Raw genomic sequence first — 19,713 nt, forward strand, 5'->3', positions numbered from 1 at the left:
AAATCAACACAAGTCCAACAATTTTACCGTTTGAAAATTGTCAAGTACCACAGAAGCTCGAATTTTACTGGAAGACAGTAATCAATTACAACTTCCTAATTTTCATTATTGGTATGCTATTTGGACATTTTGATTTGAATCAACACTCACAACAATCCAGTAATCAACACTCCCACTGGAAAATCGTCGGCATTTGCACGCCCACCCTTCTAAAAAAAAACAACATGATTATGGACATGGGATTGGGCGTTATTTTAGGTTAAAGACAAATTGTTTGGTCATAATACTCATTGGCAACCTTTGTACCAGCTCTGATATTCTGATATTTTTTCCGTCTTACAAAGATTGGTCCAACATGAAATGGGGCAGGACAAACAGACGGACATGCAATGTGATCAAATTAGTTATAGAATCTGAGTTCTCTGTACATGAACAAGCGAGAGAGTGTATGAGCAAATCTTATTTTGCACAGCATGCATATCTTGTATAACTTATTAACACTTTAAACGTACAGCATTGACAGGTTCCTAAATCGTGTGTAGGAGCGGATCCTCAACATTTTCTAAAGTGAGGAGCGACCTGAGATGGTTCGTTCTGTCCTAGATCAAAGAGGGGGGGGGAGCTGATCCTGAAATGGGTCTCATATCAACCTTATTAAAATTTCCCGATCGAAAGGGGTACTATCTCCGTAACCCCATCTTGATCTGCCACAGTCGTGTGATGATGTCAGTAAGCGGTTCAAAGTCTGTTGATCACCCAACGTTAAATCAAAATCTTATATACTAGTTTACTGGATTACATCATAGTTTACTGAACTACATGCGAGTTTACGGGATTACATGCCAATCTAGTATTTAACTACATGCTAGTTTACGGGATTACATGCTAGTTTACGGATTTATATGCTAGTTTACGGGAATACATGCTAGTTTACGGGATTGCATGCGAGTTCACCGGGTTGTATGATAGTTTACCGTATTGCATGCTAGTTTACTGGATTACATCCTAGTTTACGGGATTACATTCTAGTTTACGGGATTACACACTAGTTCACCGGATTGCATACTAGTTTACGGGATTACATCCTAGTTTACGACATTACGTGCTAGTTTACGGGTTTACATCACACGCACTTGTTTCATACATGGGTCACCCCCTCCTTACTAATTTCACCACATCAATATTACTAACATGTAAAATTTTGACCCCCTATTGTGGCCCCACCCTACATCCTGGAACCATGATTCAAACAAACTTGAATGTGGTATTAGTAAGGAGGGATGACCCGTGTATGAAACAAGTGCCTGTGGTTTACATGCATGTTAGTTTACAGGATTACATGGTAGTTTATGGGATTACATCCTAGTTTACGGGACTTCCTCTCGAGTTTACGGGATTACACCATTACATCCTAATTTACGGGACTACTTGCTAGTTTACAGGATTACATGCTAGTTTACGGGATTACATGATGTTTTACTGAATTACATCTTAGTTTACGGGATTACACACTAGTTTACCCACAGGCATCTGCAGTATGGATATTACTACTACCCCCCCTTTTTTGATAAATTTTTTTTTGGTGGCAATAATTTCTCTGAAATGTGTGAATTCCCAGTCTATCTCTATGGAGCGCCAAATTAACATAAACTCAAATAATTGAAGATATCTTCAATTATTTGAAGATATCATCAATTCAATTATTGCTCTCTTTAATTGAATTAATGCGCGCATTAAATCAATTATTGCTCTCATCAAATGATTAATGCGCGCTTCAATTCAATTATTGCTCTCATCAATTGAATTAATGTGTGCATCAATTGAAGTAATGAGAGCAATAATTGATTTAATGCGCGCATTAATTCAATTATTGCTCTCTTCAATTCAATTGATGCGCACATTAATTCAATTAATGAGAGCAATAATAGATTTGATGCGCGCATTAATTCAATTATTGCTCTCTTCAATTCATTTGATGAGAGCATCAATTTAGTAGAAATATTGCTCGCAAATAATTAATTTACAGCTCGGTTTAAATAATTTGATGATCTCTTTAATTCAATTGAAGATATCTTTAAATCATTTACAATGCTTTTGTATAAGGAATTAATGCGCACATCAATTCTTTTAAAGAGAGCAACAATTCAATTAAAGATATCATTAATTCAATTGTGGATATGTTGAATTGAAGATATCTTTAATTATATAGTTGCTCTCTCTAAAACAATTATTGCTCTCTTCAAATGAATTAAAGATATCATTAATTCAATTGAAGAGAGCAACAATTGAATTAATGCGCGCATTAAATCAATTATTGCTCTCATCAAATGAACTAATGCGCGCATCAATTCAATTATTGCTCTCATCAATTGATTTAATGCGCGCATTATATCAATTATTGCTCTCTTCAATTGGATTGTAGCGAGCATCAATTCAATTGTTGATATCATTAATTCATTTGAAGAGATCATTAATTCAATTGAAGCGCGCATCAATTCAGTTGAAGAATTAATGCTATCATCAATTCAATTAATGCGCGCAATAATTCAGAATTGAAGATATCATTAATTATTTGAAGATCGGTAAAGTTGGCTACTAGTAACCAGCTACCAGTAACTGGCTACTTAAAAAGAGAAAAGAGATCGGTAAAGTTGGCTACTAATAACCAGCTACTAGTAACTGGCTACTTAAAAAGAGAAAAGTTGGCTACTAGTAGCCAGCTACTTGAACCAGGAAAAGTTAGCTACTAGTAGCCAGTTACTAGTAGCCAGCTACTAAAAGTAAGAAAAGTTAGCTACTCGTAGCCAGCTACTACAAAATATAAAAGTTATAATTACTGATAGCTCGCTACCAGATAAAGGTTAATGAGTTTGAAAATTATTATCTATCAGATTTATTTCTAAAGAGGACAATGAGTCGTATTAAATTTCATGCTCAATTATCTCCAATTACATAACGTTGCAATGCAAAATACGAATAAACTTTTTCAACTGAGTGTTTACTTTTAAAGTGATACGGATTGAATTCAGACCTTCAATCATTTGATATACCATCCATTTTGAGATATCTGCTACTTTTACAATTTGATTCGAGTTACCCTGAAATTTCAAATTAGTGTGAATACCGTAAGAAACTTTATGTTTGACTTTATGTTTGTATTAGATATCTGACGAATTTACGACAATACATATGGCAAGAAGTGATAGATGGTGTTTTGGTACGCCACGAATTTTCAGATATCGCTCTTTAGGAAATCAGTTACTTATACATTTTGATTATCGGTACAATGAAATTTCAAGATCCGTGTGAATACCATAAGGAGCTCCGTGTTTATATCATATATTTAACTAACTTACAACGATACGTATGGCGAGTAGTGATATTGGATATCGTGATATGTCATCAATTTTCAGATATCACGCTTAAGGAAGTCAGCTACATATACCTTTTGATGGCAGGTAAACTGAAATTTCAAGTTTTTCGCAAATATCTTAAGGAACTCTGAATTTGTATTAGATATCTGACTAATTTACAATTATCAAAGTGAAGAAGAGTGATATTAGGTATCTTGACATGCCATAAATTTCCAGATATCACGCATAAGGAAGTCAGCTACTTATACCTTTTGATTGCAGGTAACATGAAATTTCAAATTTTTCATAAATATCTTAAAGAACTCCTTGTTTGTATAAGATATCTGACTAATTTACAACTATCCATGTGAAGTGGAGTGGTATTAAGTATCTTGATATGCCATCAATTTTCAGATATCACCCTTAAGGATGTCAGCTACTTATACCTTTTGATTGCAGGTAACATGAAATTTCAAATTTTCTACCAATATTTTAAGGAACTCTGAGTTTGTATTAGATATCTGACTAATTTACAATTATCAAAGTGAAGAAGAGTGATATTAGGTATCTTGATATGCCATAAATTTCCAGATATCACGCTTAAGGAAGTCAGCTACTTATACATTTTGATTCCAGGTAACCTGAAATTTCAAGTTTTTCATAAATATCTTAAAGAACTCCTTATTTGTATTAGATATCTGACTAGTTTACAACTATCCATGTGAAGTGGAGTGGTATTAAGTATCTTGATATGCCATCAATTTTCAGATATCACCCTTAAGAAAGTCAGCTACTTATACCTTTTGATTGCAGGTAACATGAAATTTCAAATTTTCTACCAATATTTTAAGGAACTCTGAGTTTGTATTAGATATCTGACTAATTTACAATTATCAAAGTGAAGAAGAGTGATATTAGGTATCTTGATATGCCATAAATTTCCAGATATCACGCTTAAGGAAGTCAGCTACTTATACCTTTTGATTGCAGGTAACCTGAAATTTCAAGTTTTTCATAAATATCTTAAAGAACTCCTTGTTTGTATTAGATATCTGACTAGTTTACAACTATCCATGTGAAGTGGAGTGGTATTAGGTATCTTGATATACCATCAATTTTCAGATATCACCCTTAAGGATGTCAGCTACTTATACCTTTTGATTGCAGGTAACATGAAATTTCAAGTTTTGTACCAATATTTTAAGGAACTCTGAGTTTGTATTAGATATCTGACTAATTTACAATTATCAAAGTAAAGAAGAGTGATATTAGCTATCTTGACATGCCATAAATTTTCAGATATCACGCTGAAGGAAGTCAGCTACTTATACCTTTTGATTCCTCGTATCCTGAAATTTCAAGTTTTTCATAAATACGTTATCTTAAAGAACTCTGTGCTTGTATTATATATCTGACTAGTTTACAACTATCCATGTGAAGTGGAGTGGTACTAGGTGTCTTGATATGTCATTAATTTTGAGATATCACGCTTAAGGAAGTCAGCTACTTATACCTTTTGATTACAGGTAACATGAAATTTCAAGGTTTTAGAAAATATTTTAAGGAACTCTGTCTTTGTTTTAAATATCTGATTAATTTACCAATGCACATATGACAAACTCTGATATTAGGTATCTTGATATGCCATCATTTTTCAGATATCACCCTTAAGGAAGTCAGCTACTTATACCTTTTGATTGCAGGTAACATGAAATTTCAAGTTTTCTACCAATATTTTAAGGAACTCTGAGTTTGTATTAGATATCTGACTAAATTACAATTATCAAAGTGAAGAAGAGTGATATTAGTTATCTTGAAATGCCATAAATTTCCAGATATCACGCTTAAGGAAGTCAGCTACTTATACCTTTTGATTCCAGGTAACCTGAAATTTCAAGTTTTTCATAAATATCTTAAAGAACTCTTTGTTTGTATTAGATATCTGACTAGTTTACAACTATCCATGTGAAGTGGAATGGTATTAAGGATCTTGATATGCCAACAATTTTCGGATATCATACTTAACGAAGTCAGCTACTTATACCTTTTGATTCCAGGTAACCTGAAATTTCAAATTTTTCATAAATATCTTAAAGAACTCCTTGTTTGTATAAGATATCTGACTAATTTACAACTATCCATGTGAAGTGGAGTGGTATTAGGTATCTTGATATGCCATCAATTTTCAGATATCACCCTTAAGAAAGTCAGCTACTTATACCTTTTGATTGCAGGTAACAGGAAATTTCAAGTTTTGTACCAATATTTTAAGGAACTCTGAGTTTGTATTAGATATCTGACTAATTTACAAACATCAAAGTGAAGAAGAGCGATATTAGGTATCTTGACATGCCATAAATTTCCAGATATCACGCTTAAGGAAGTCAGCTACTATTTCAAATTTTTCATAAATATCTTAAAGAACTCCTTGTTTGTAATAGATATCTGACTAATTTACAACTATCCATGTGAAGTGGAGTGGTATTAGGTATCTTGATATGCCATCAATTTTCAGATATCACGCTTAAGGAAGTCAGCTACTTATACCTTTTGATTGCAGGTAACATGAAATTTCAAATTTTTCATAAATATCTTAAAGAACTCCTTGTTTGTATAAGATATCTGAATAATTTACAACTATCCATGTGAAGTGGAGTGGTATTAAGTATCTTGATATGCCATCAATTTTCAGATATCATCCTTAAGGAAGTCAGCTACTTGTACATTTTGATTGCAGGTAATCTGAAATTTGATGTTTTTAGAAAATATTTTAAGGTTTTCCGTGTTTGTTTTAGATATCTGAGTAATTTACCAATGCACACATGACAAGATGTGATATAAGGTATTTTTATATGCCATCAATTTTCAGATATCACGTTTAAGGAAGTAAGCTACTTATACCATTTGATTCTAGGTAGCCTGAAATTTGAAGTTTTCCGTACATATCTTAAGGAACTCTGCGTTTGTATTAAATATATCATTAATTTACCATCTCACATATGACAAGGAGTGATATTAAGTATCTTATTATGCCATCCATTTTCAGATATCACGCTTAAGAATATTAGCTACTTAGACCTTTTGATTCCTGGTTACCTGAAATTTCAAATGTTTTGTAGATATCTTTTAAGGAACTGTGTGTTTGTATTAGATATCAGACTAATTATTTACTATCCACCTGAAGAGGAGTGATATTAGGTATCTTAATATGCCATCAATTTTCAAATAGATATGTTAGATATCTGACTAATTTATCTTTGTCGATATTACTGGGCTTTATATGAAGTGTCTTGATATGGAATCAATTTTCAGATATCACGTTCGACGAAGTCAGCTACTTATACCTTTTGATTCCAGACATCCTGAAATTTAAAGTGTTTTGTATATAGCTTAAGGAACTCTGTGTTTCTGTTAGATATCTGACTAGTAAACTACTATCCACGTGAAGAGGTATGATAATAGGTATCAAGATACATAATATCACTCCTCTTCACGTGGAGGATTGTAAGTTAGTAAGATATCTAATACAAACGCAGAGTTCCTCAAGATATTTACGGAAAACTTCAAATTTCAGGTTACTTAGAATCAAAAAGTATAAGTAGCTGACTTCCTTAAGGGTGATATCTGAAAATTAATTGTATATCAAGATATCTAATATCACTCCTCTTCATGTAGATAGTTGTAAGTTAGTCAGATATCTAATACAAAAGCAGAGTTACTTTAGATATTTATGAAAAAGTTGAAATTTCAGGTGTCGAGGAATCAAAAGGTATAAGTAGCTGACTTCCTAAAGGGTGCTATCTGAAAATTGATGGCATATCAAGATCCCTAATATCACTCCTCTTCATGTGGATAGTTGGAACTTAGTCAGATATCGAATACAAACGCAGAGTTCCTTAAGATATTTACGGAAAACTTGAAATTTTAAGTTACCTGCAATCAAAAGGTATAAGTAGCCGACTTCCTTAAGCGTGATATCTCAAAATTGATGGCATATCAAGATACCTAATATAACTCCTTGTCATATGTGCACTAGTAAATTAATACGATATCTAATACAAACACGGACTTCCTTAGAATATTTGCTAAAAGCTTTAAATTTTAACCTTCTTGGAATCAAAAGGTATAAGTAGCTGACTTCCTTAAGCGTGATATCTGGAAATTTATGGCATGTCAAGATACCTAATATCACTCTTCTTCACTTTGATGATTGTAAATTAGTCAAATATCTAATACAAACTCAGAGTTCCCTAAAATATTGGTAGAAAACTTGAAATTTCATGTTACCTGCAATCAAAAGGTATAAGTAGCTGACTTCCTTAAGCGTGATATCTGAAAATTGATGGCATATCAAGATACCTAATACCACTCCACTTCACATGGATAGTTGTAAATTAGTCAGATATCTATTACAAACAAGGAGTTCTTTAAGATATTTATGAAAAATTTGAAATAGTAGCTGACTTCCTTAAGCGTGATATCTGGAAATTTATGGCATGTCAAGATACCTAATATCGCTCTTCTTCACTTTGATGTTTGTAAATTAGTCAGATATCTAATACAAACTCAGAGTTCCTTAAAATATTGGTAGAAAACTTGAAATTTCAGGTTAACTGCAATCAAAAGGTATAAGTAGCTGACTTCCTTAAGGATTATATCTGAAAACTGATGGCATATCAAGATACCTAATACCATTCCACTTCACATGGATAGTTGTAAACTAGTCAGATATCTATTACAAACAAGGAGTTCTTTAAGATGTTTATCAAAAACTTGAAATTTCAGGTTACCAGGAATCAAAAGGTATAAGTAGCTGACTTCGTTAAGTATGATATCCGAAAATTGTTGGCATATCAAGATACCTAATACCATTCCACTTCACGTGGATAGTTGTAAATTAGTCAGATATCTTATACAAACAAGGAGTTCTTTAAGATATTTATGAAAAATTTGAAATTTCAGGTTACCTGCAATCAAAAGGTATAAGTAGCTGACTTCCTTAAGGGTGATATCTGAAAATTGATGGCATATCAAGATACCTAGTACCACTCCACTTCACATGGATAGTTGTAAACTAGTCAGATATATAATACAAGTTCTTTAAGATATTTATGAAAAACTTGAAATTTCAGGTTACCTGCAATCAAAAGGTATAAGTAGCTGACTTCCTTAAGCGTGATATCTGAAAATTAATGGCATATCAAGACACCTAGTACCACTCCATTTCTTATGGATAGTTGTAAACTAGTCAGATATCTAATACAAACAAGAAGTTCTTTAACATATTTGCGAAACATTTGAAATTTCAGGTTACCTGGAATCAAAAGGTATAAGTAGCTGACTTCCTTGAATGTGATATCTGAAAATTGTTGGCATATAAAGATACCTAATATTATACTTCTTCACGTAGATAGTTGTAAATTAGTCCGATATCTAATACAAATACAGAGTTCTTTAAGATATTTATGAAAAACTTGAAATTTCATGTTACCTGCAATCAAAATGTATAAGTAGCTGACTTTGATAAGGGCGATATCTGAAAATTGATGGCATATCAAGATACCTAATACCATTCCATTTCACATGGATAGTTGAAAAATAGTCAGATATCTAATACAAACAAGGAGTCCTTTAAGATATTTATGAAAAATTTGAAACTTCAGGTTATCTGGAATCAAAGGTATAAGTAGCTGACTTCGTTAAGTATGATATCCGAAAATTGTTGGCATATCAAGATACTTAATATCATACTTCTTCACGTAGATAATTGTAAATTAGTCAGATATCTAATACAAATACAGAGTTCTTTAAGATATTTATGAAAAACTTGAAATTCCATGTTACCTGCAATCAAAATGTATAAGTAGCTGACTTCCTTAAGGGTGATATCTGAAAATTGATGGCATATCAAGATACCTAATACCATCCCACTTCACATGGATAGTTGAAAATTAGTCAGATATCTAATACAAACAAAGAGTTCTTTAAGATATTTATGAAAAATTTGAAATTTCACGTTACCTGGAATCAAAAGGTATAAGTAGCTGACTTTTTTAAGGGTGATATTTGAAAATTTATGGCATATCAAGATACCTAGTACCACTTCACTTCACATGGATAGTTGTAAACTAGTCAGATATCTAATACAAAGACAGAGTTCTTTAAGATATTGATGAAAAACTTGAAATTTCAGGTTGCCTGGAATCAAAAGGTATAAGTAGCTGACTTCATTAAGCGTGATATCTGGAAATTTATGGCATATCGAGATACCTAATATCACTCTTCTTCACTTTGATAATTGTAAATTACTCAGATATCTAATACAAACTCAGAGATCCTTAAAATATTGGTAGAAAACTTGAAATTTCATGTTACTTGCAATCAAAAAGTATAAGTAACTGACTTCCTTAAGGGTGATATCTGAAAATTTATGGCATATCAAGATACCTAATACCATTCCACTTCACATGGATAGTTGTAAATTAGTCAGATATCTAATACAAACAAGGCGTTCTTTAAGATATTTATGAAAAACTTGAAATTTCAGGTTACCTGCAATCAAAAGGTATAAGTAGCTGACTTCCTTAAGCGTGATATCTGGAAATTTATGGTATGTCAAGATAACTAATATCACTCTTCTTCACTTTGATAATTGTAAATTAGTCAGATATCTAATACAAACTCAGAGTTCCTTAAAATATTGGTAGAAAACTTGAAATTTCATGTTACTTGCAATCAAAAAGTATAAGTAACTGACTTCCTTAAGGGTGATATCTGAAAATTTATGGCATATCAAGATACCTAATACCATTCCACTTCACATGGATAGTTGTAAATTAGTCAGATATCTAATACAAACAAGGCGTTCTTTAAGATATTTATGAAAAACTTGAAATTTCAGGTTACCTGCAATCAAAAGGTATAAGTAACTGACTTCGTTAAGTATGATATCCGAAAATTCTTGGCATATCAAGATACCTAATATGATATTTCTTCACGTAGATAGTTGTAAATTAGTCCGATATCTAATACAAATACAGAGTTCTTTAAGATTTTTTTGAAAAACTTGAAATTTCAGGATACCAGGAATCAATAGGTACAAGTAGCTGACTTCCTTAAGCGTGATATCTGGAAATTTATGGCATGTCAAGATACCTAATATCACTCTTCTTCACTTTGATAATTGTATATTAGTCAGATATCTAATACAAACTCAGAGTGCCTTAAGATATTTGCGAAAAACTTGAAATTTCAGTTTACCTGCCATCAAAAGGCGTGATATCTGAAAATTGATGACATATCACGATACCCCCAATATCACTACTCGCCATACGTATCGTTGTAAGTTAATTAAATATATGATATAAAGACGGAGTTCCTTAAGGTATTCATACTGATCTTGAAATTTCATTGTACCGATAATCAAAATGTATAAGTAACTGATTTCCTAAAGAGCGATATCTGAAAATTCGTGGCGTACCAAAACACTATCTATCACTTCTTGTCATATGTATAGTCGTAAATTCGTCAGATATCTATACAAACATAAAGTTTCTTACGGTATTCACACTTATATTGAAATTTCAGGGTAACTCGAATCAAATTGTAAAAGTAGTCGATATCTCAAAATGGATGGTATATCAAATGATTGAAGGTCTGAATTCAATCCGTATCACTTTTAAAGTAAACACTCAGTTGAAAAAGTGTATTCGTATTTTGCATTGCAACGTTATGTAATTGGGGATAATTGAGCATGGAATTTCATACGACTCCTCGTCCTCTTTAGAAATAAATCTGATAGATAATAATTTTCAAACTCATTAACCTTTATCTGGTAGCGAGCTATCAGTAATTATAATTTTTATATTTTGTAGTAGCTGGCTACGAGTAGCTAACTTTTCTTACTTTTAGTAGCTGGCTACTAGTAACTGGCTACTAGTATCTAACTTTTCCTAGTTCAAGTAGCTGGCTACTAGTAGCCAACTTTTCTCTTTTTAAGTAGCCAGTTACTGGTAGCTGGTTACTAGTAGCCAACTTTACCGATCTATTATTTGAAGAGATCTTTAATTCAATTGTTGCGCGCATCAAATGAATTGATGATATCTTCAAATAATTGAAGATATCTTCAATTATTTGAGTTTATGTTAATTTGGCGCTCCATATATCTCATCCCTCTTTCGATTCATTTAATGGTTTCACGCTTTTTGTAAGCTTTAGAGATTGGCCCTCTACCGGTATAATAAAATACACGTGTATTACACGTAGTAATTATCGGATTGCATGGTATCACAATTTGCTTAGCTCATCATACCTGAATAAAAAAAATGTGAACAATTTTGCACAAGTGAAAAAATCATGAATATCGGTACTATATCTACCTCACAATAAGTTTTTATAAAAAAGTTTTTTCAATGAAATGTAGTTTAAAAAATGAAATGATGACTCACTTCATCAGATGATTCTGTTTGGACGATATGCAATTGATAAAAAATATGAAAATAATAATAATATTTTAAAAAAAATATATAAAATGAAATCGGCCTTCTTCGTTTCACAGACTTGACTTTAAATTTAGTATTCAAGAGACGCATATCCGGTGTAGCGGTATTATTGTATTTCAGGGAAAAAAGTTAAAAGTAACAAACTAATGAATATCATTAAGTAATAGTACATTTAAAACAAACACCCCCGCGGGGAAATACAGTGTTTTATAGAAGAATATCCCAACATGGACTGACAACATTTTAAAATGTAAACGTTCATTGTTTATAGAGATGCCTGTGTTGAGTATGCAGCTAAAGAAGAAAATCTTCCTAACATTTGCAGGCATATTCGCTGTTGTAATAATTTTTATTGCATATGTTGGTCGTTTGATTCCATTTTATGGATATAATAAACACAACAATGTTTTTGAATATGACGAATATGGAGATGGCGACTATGATGAGAAGGCACGGTATGAAAATGCAAAGAGACTCCTGCCGAAGTGGAATTACACTAAGGAGAACGTTGGCATCTTCATGAGACCACGCCACGATTGGATGGTAATTTCTAAGTTCAATTGTGTCTATTTCAGTGATCATTTTGTGAATAGATGTTACCATAAAAGTAAAGATATGTTTTAAGCACAACTGGACTGCCTTGAAATTTTTGTTGGTTTTCCAGAATTGAAATTGAATGAAAAGTGACATTGATAATGTTTAAGTTCAGGTTTATTTTGCGATATGTATTGCAATATTTTCACTCAGAATTAAAATGATCTTACCTTATAAATTAAGATAATATTTGACCCCAATCAGCCACATACCTCAACAATCACTTGACTCTACACTAATTATAAAAGTGTTTTGATGGTGTGATACGAGGTTATGTTGAAATAATTTATATGATTGAGGAATAAATAAAATATTAGCTGCATGCAAATCCACCTCATCAGGAGTCTTTTTGCACTTTACAATTATTATGCAATTTGATAATTTATTTTATAATTGATAATTTGAGCATATCCCCAAATTTTTATAGCGCTTATGAAACAAAGTAGATCAGAAGTCTCCCTGGAGGATGTGCTAGTATTTTAAAGGTTTTGTTTTATTTTTCTAATTCCAGGGTTGTATTTGGTGGCAAACACAAGGGGTTTACCCTGGTTTCTTGTGTGTGGGGGTGGGGGGTGGGAGTGTGTGCTTTCATTTGCATCTGATAATATCGTGCCTTGATTGTAGTTATCAAATACCGATTATATATTTTGATTGATTTCATTATGGCTATAGCCCTTTATAAGGTTTGTTTTGAATTCTTTAAGGCTTTCTTGTAGTTCATCTCCATCACTCGTTTTTCTCATATGGCGTATGGTTTCACCTTTAATAAATCCCATAACAATAAAATTCATTACCGGTATTTGCACTTTTGCGTTTCAAATACTGGAACATGTTTGTCGGTTAGATGCCCAAGTATTTTTTAGGTATATCGGTACTGAAAAAATGTATCACAATATGATATTTTTTGTCAGCGAACCGCAAAACACTGGAATGTCAATATTATTGCGCAGCCCTACTTTTGATAGTGTATTAAAAATCTAAATGTTTTGTGCAGCCCGCTTAGTAAGGCTAATTCACTATAGAACAATTTTACACTAGTCTACATCATTGTTACACACATGTGTGCAAAAATTTAGCCCCTCAAAAATGAGAATCAATGAATTTTTTCAAACCTTTCTATTTGGTGTGACAGAATTATGATACTGCAATTAGTACATTTGTAATATTTATCATGACTGATTCTTGTCTTCTATTCCATTAGCCGACACCAAACCTTTCTATTTGGTGTGACAGAATTATGATACTGCAAGTAGTACATTTGTAATATTTATCATGACTGATTCTTGTCTTCTATTCCATTAGCCGACACCAACACCAACAAAGTTTGTCCCACAAATTATCTTGAAGAAAAATGAAAAGCTGTCATTCTCATCATCTCTTCCTCTGGCCAAAATTGAAGAGAATTTTTACAAGTAAGCATGTATTACAGTGTTCGAAATTAACCATAGACCGATAGACAAAGTCTATGTCAAATGACATTGGTCTATGCCAATTGTAATTGAGATAGACCAAATTGTGTATGCCAATTTCTAGATTTAAAGCAATTAAATTAAGTTATCCCAAAGGACCCAGCATGATCAGTCGGTGTCTGATAAATGTTATGAGGAAAGGAAAATATTGTTATGGAAATGGAAAGAAAATATGCTTTCTAAGTACATTAGATGTAAATGAAAATGTTGTGTTACTTTTTTCAATGTTGCGGTCTATGCCAATTCGATGAGGTCTATGTCATCTTGTTTTGGCATAGACCTGTGGTCTATACCAAGTTTTAAACCATTTCAAACACTGGTATTATCTACACCATCACAATAATTATAGTGATAATTGTCTTTATCATTTGAAAGACTTCTTAAATTTTGCTGATACTTTATAAAACTAAATGCATATATTGAAGAACAAGATGTGTTTGTGAAACACCGATGCCCCCAGATTACAACAAAGTGAAACTGTAAGACATTGTAGTTGAAACTTTTGTAGCAATACTGAAAATGTTAAGTAATTTTCATTTTGTTCACCTTTTATTTAGAGGTCAATTTCAAGGTCACAAAGTCAACAAATTTGTCACCACTGGAAAGGTTTTCTTACAAAAAATGCACATGCTAGATATGAAAGCAGTGCCTTACAGTTTAAAAGATATGGCTTATATTAGAATTTTCTTAAAGTAGGTCAAAGGTCAATGTTAAGGTCACCAGGTCAAATATTTTGGTACCAATGGAAAGGCCTTGCCACAAGGAATATACCTGTCAAATATGAAAGTTATACCTTTATGTTGTAAAAGATATGACCTAGGTTTCGAAAATTTCCAAAAACTAAGTCAATGGTCAATGTTAATCATTGGAAAGGTCTTCTCACAGAAAATGCACATGCTTAATATAAAAACATTACCTCTTACAATTTGAAAGATATGGCTTATATTAAGATTTTCTAAAAGTAGGTCAAAGGTCAATGTGAAGGTCCCCAGGTCAAAGATTTTGGTGTCAGTGGAAAGGTCTTGCCACAAGAAATACACATACCAAGTATGAAAGGTCTACCTCTTATTTTGTAACCATCCCACTGTTCCCACAGTTCGGAAACTTTTAAGGGTGTATTGGAAAATGTGTTTTAAGGAGGAATAACACACCGTCATAATGGCTGACTTCCTTTTGAAATAAGAATTAGAATATAAATATCGGAAATACTTGTATATTCCTTTTGATATAATTGCCTAGCTGGGTTGCACAGTCAGTTGCTGATCTGTAAATCATGGGATCATGTCTAGTACAAGTTTTAATTTTTTCCCAGATTATTTTGTATGAAAACTGCATTTTTTAACTAAATATGGTAAATTTGAAAATTTTCCATTTTAAAGATATCACTGTACATATCCTCTACTTTCCGTCCATATGAGATTTCTTGGGTGTATTATTTCTCCTAAATAACACTTCAAACTAACATGTCCCTTAAGACCAATCTCAGATACATCACAGTCCTACAAAAAAAGCCTCTAATAGCGTGTCTGCTGATTTCTAAATAGGTTTGTGGAGCAAAAAGATGTAATATGCAAAAAGGACAAAAGACTTGGATTTCAGCATGATGGTGGATACAACGTCTGCTTCTCACCACCTTTTGGTCTGAAAAAGCCATGTCTAGTATACTCTTTTGGGTATGTATTGTGAAATATTATGCCAAATTATTTATTACACTGGAGAAATCATAACCTGAATATGTGCTAATATTTGAATACATGCCTCAGGCACATTAAAATTTGGAAAAGGAGGTGGTTATTTTTTAAAGTGCTTTTGATGTGCAGGGTAGTTAAGGCAACTGTCATTATTGTGACCATTAGGAACTTGATGTTGCTCTACACCTGTGTACAATTTTACAGTTTATTTAGCACAAATCATATACCAAATTATTTTATTATACTTTCATGTAAAATACTAGAATCTGATTGGTCAAGAAGCATTTGAAAAAAACATATTGTTACCCTCTGAGAACAGAAAGCACGCGCTCCAGGGTGATAGTATCTAGCAATGGGTAGCAGTACTTGACAATGGGTGATATTATAAAAATCGAGAATTGCCAGAGACTTTGTATATTGTGTATATTAACTAATTTATACTTATTTTAATCGATTTTGACACTAAAAAATTCATGTGTTGTAATTTAAGATTGTATAGAATATCACATGTATCATCATAAAAGGGATGATAACTTTGTGCAGATTGAAGATAACTGAAGATGCAAGGAATTTATATGGATATATAGGGGCCATTATTTGAGTGAATACTGTATTTTGATGGCAACTTACATGCAATTTTGAATAAATTTGCAGTATTGGAAATGATTGGAACTTTGATGACGCGGTATCCAAGATTTATGGTTGCAGAGTTTTGGCTTTTGATCCGAGGTAAGTTTTATGAGTTCATTACTTGACACAGGAAAATTCTTGCCTTTTGTAAAATTTATTGCTATTAACACATAGAAAAATGAAATGTTTGTTAATTTGCCCCATTGTAAATTTTCCCAACAAGAAATCTGGGTGAAATGGATGAAAATAAAATTTGAAAATTTTGTCATTGTACAGTAAAGAGTATTTTCATATATCATTAAAAAGTAATATTGATCGGTAAAATTGTTTAATTTAACTTGAAAATAGCTTATGCATTTAGAATCATCAAAATATATCCATGATATATCATTGATTCACTCTTACGAAATTTAGGAAAATTTTTGACAAATGTGTTTGAAATTGGTTTAAAACTTCGTATAGATCCATGCCAAAACAAGATGACATAGACTTCTTCGAATTGGCATAGACCGCAACATTGAAAAAAAAAGTTTTAATAACACAAATTTAAAACATTGTTATTTACTTCTAATGTACCTACAAAGCATATTGTCTTTCCATTTCCATAACAATATCCTCCTTTCCTCATAACGTTTATAAGATGTCGACTTCTGGGATAACTCTATTGCTTTAAATCTAGAAAATCGGCATAGACAATTTGGTCTGTCCCAATTACAGTTGGCATAGACCGGTGTCATTTGACATAGACTCAGTCTATGGTTAATTTCGAACACTGTATGTCTTAGAGAAATGGTAATTGATTTATCAGAAATAGTTTGATATGTTTATGTATTTGTTAATATTTTTGTTGATTTAAAACTGGCCATCCACCACCATCTGCTATAGTTCCTGTTACCACATCAATGTACTTTGTTCATCACATGTTGTTAACAGATATAACATGATTGTTTGACCTAACTCTTGTCAAACCTTATTGTTAGATGAGGAAAATATTTAGAAAATATTCATTTGAAAGTCCTCATGCCCTTTATTTTAAAATTAATGTAATATGGAGGGTACATAATTTGTCCCCTAATTCCTCCCACAGTTTTCAAGTGAGGATCTTATTATTTTACAGAGTGTTTGTATAGGTATTGAAAATCTGCATGTCGTAAGGATTTGATTTTCTTCAATTTCTGAGAAATGAGCAGGTTGTAGAACTTGATCAGTTTTGAGGAAATATTACATGGTCTGTCCTTCTAACTCCTCTCACTGTTTTGAAGCTAAGGCCTTTATAAATAACTTGAAGAATTTTGATTCCTAACAATTTTGTTTGATGTTTAAAAAGATCATAGGTTATTGAACTTAGTCAATTTTTGTGAAATATTTTATACACAGAACTCTCATCAACCTCCTGTCACAGTTTTTAAGCTAGAACCTTTTAATTCATACTGTGCAGAAGAAAGCATTTATAGCTTGATACTGACTGATACTACATTTAGTAAAGTTCTACACTTTTGCTATGTTTGCTAATTAATGTAATTAACAGCTAACTCCTTAAGAAAAACACTTTACACAAATTTGTGATGGGCGTAGTACATACCATTTCCAGTACTCTTGTTAGTGTTTCAATTATATTGGCAATGGTTACTCAGGTGAGCACCCTGGCTGGTGAGCTAATGGACCTCCATTTCATGTGTTTAGTTTGTTTTTATCATTTGATTTACAACAGAGGTTATTGAAATATAAAGAATACACATGCATGCATTATTAATTTAAAGGGAATTAAGCAGAAGAATTTGCTGTTATACATTACCTCTCGTGAATTTCAAATCTTATCAATATTTTATAGCTTGAAATTACTGCAGAATCACAACAGAAGTAATCTAATCACATTCATGAAGGTGGGACTTGGAGGTAAGAATGGGATTAACAGTAAAGGATGGAAGATGAAGACACTGAGTCAACACTTAAAAGATGAAGGACATTCAAAGGTCAGTTTCTGAAGGAAAGAGAGTTTTTAATCCTATTTTTTTAGTTCACCTGAGCTGAAAACTCAAGTGAGCTTTTCAGATCGACTGTTGTCCATTGTCTGTAAACTTTTTTACATTTTCGACTTCTTCTCCAGAACATCATGGCCAATTTCAACCAAACTTGGCAAAAAGCATCCTTGGGTTTCAAGTTTTCTCAAATGAAGGACCATGCCCCTTCAAAGGGGAGATAATCACAAAAAATGGTGGGGTCAACTAAAAATCTTCTTTTCAAGAACCCATGTACACCAAATTTAGAAATGTAGACCACCTGACTTGCTATAGATGCTAAGCAACTTGTATCAGTTTTCTCTAAAAGTTACCTCTTTAATGTTCACAGCTGTGTTCTTACCAACATCTTCATCTGATTCTTTCAAAGTAATAGTATAATGACCAAACATGTAAACGATGCATTCAGTTGCTGGGTAACCTATACTTTTGGTTCATAAATTCACATATTGATCATGGGTATTGCATATAGGGATACACTAAGTTTACTTCATATGCTTTGACCTATTGTTAACAGATTAGGGATCAGTCCATACAGAAATTTCTTCATGGTGTATCTAGAGAAAATGATAATATGTATTGATTATGCACATACATGTATCTTAAACATATGATGCTTCAATGGTTGCACACAGCCATCCCATGGGTCAGATGCTGTGCTGTACATCTGACCTATATTTTGTTGCTGAGTTACCAGGTTGTAATTTTTTCCTGAAGACTATAATATTTGAAATAGCTGGTTCCATGAATCTATTAACCCTTCATGATTCAAACTTAATTGGATAATGCATGTATGAATACACCCAACCATTTATAATTGGTATTTGAAGTTACATATATTTTCCTGATATGGGACCAGGGTTAGGTGTCTTGGCAGGTCTATTCCTCAGTAACTATAAATATGGACCAGGTTTAGGTGTCTTGGCAGGTCTTTTCCTCAGTAACTATAGATTTGGACCAGGTTTAAGTGTCTTGGCAGGTCTATTCCTCAGTAACTGTAGATATGGACCAGGTTTAGGTGTCTTGGCAGGTATATTCCCTAGTAACTATAGATATGGACCAGGTTTAAGTGTTGCAGTAGGTCTATTCCTCAGTAACTATAGATATGGACCAGGTTTAAGTGTTGCAGCAGGTCTATTCCTCAGTAACTCTAGATATGGACCAGGTTTAAGTGTTGCAGCAGGTCTATTTCTCAGTAACTATAGATATGGACCAGGTTTAAGTGTTTCAGCAGGTCTATTCCTCAGTAACTGTAGCTCCTAGGAAGCTTTAGACTTGCATGGATGATTCTCATTACAACTTCATAAAATCTGTTTCTTTTATGAAATGGAATGTATAAATCCATTCTGATTTATGTGGACCTCATTGCCTGTGTTCATTCTGATTTACATGAACCTCATTGCCTGTGTTCATTCTGATTTACATGGACCTCATTGCCTGTGTTCATTCTGATTTAC

General features: G+C 32.6%; 1 protein-coding gene across 2 annotated transcripts in view; it reads left to right on the forward strand.

Moving 5' to 3' along the window:
• Positions 1–11,926: 11,926 nt before the first annotated feature.
• LOC125652043 (probable methyltransferase-like protein 24) overlaps positions 11,927–19,713 on the forward strand; it is an 11,622-nt gene continuing 3,835 nt past the window's right edge. Inside the window, exons 1-5 of one of the 2 annotated variants that reach the window (XM_048880940.2) lie at positions 11,927–12,397; positions 13,751–13,860; positions 15,462–15,590; positions 16,263–16,337; positions 18,070–18,211. In XM_048880940.2, the coding sequence (XP_048736897.1) occupies positions 12,128–12,397; positions 13,751–13,860; positions 15,462–15,590; positions 16,263–16,337; positions 18,070–18,211 (726 nt within the window). In that variant the 5' untranslated portion in view covers positions 11,927–12,127. The remainder of the gene's footprint in view (positions 12,398–13,750; positions 13,861–15,461; positions 15,591–16,262; positions 16,338–18,069; positions 18,212–19,713) is intronic. The other variant, XR_008802824.1, reaches the window with a different exon arrangement.

Source organism: Ostrea edulis, chromosome 5, assembly GCF_947568905.1.
Source record: "Ostrea edulis chromosome 5, xbOstEdul1.1, whole genome shotgun sequence".
NCBI lineage: Eukaryota > Metazoa > Mollusca > Bivalvia > Ostreida > Ostreidae > Ostrea > Ostrea edulis.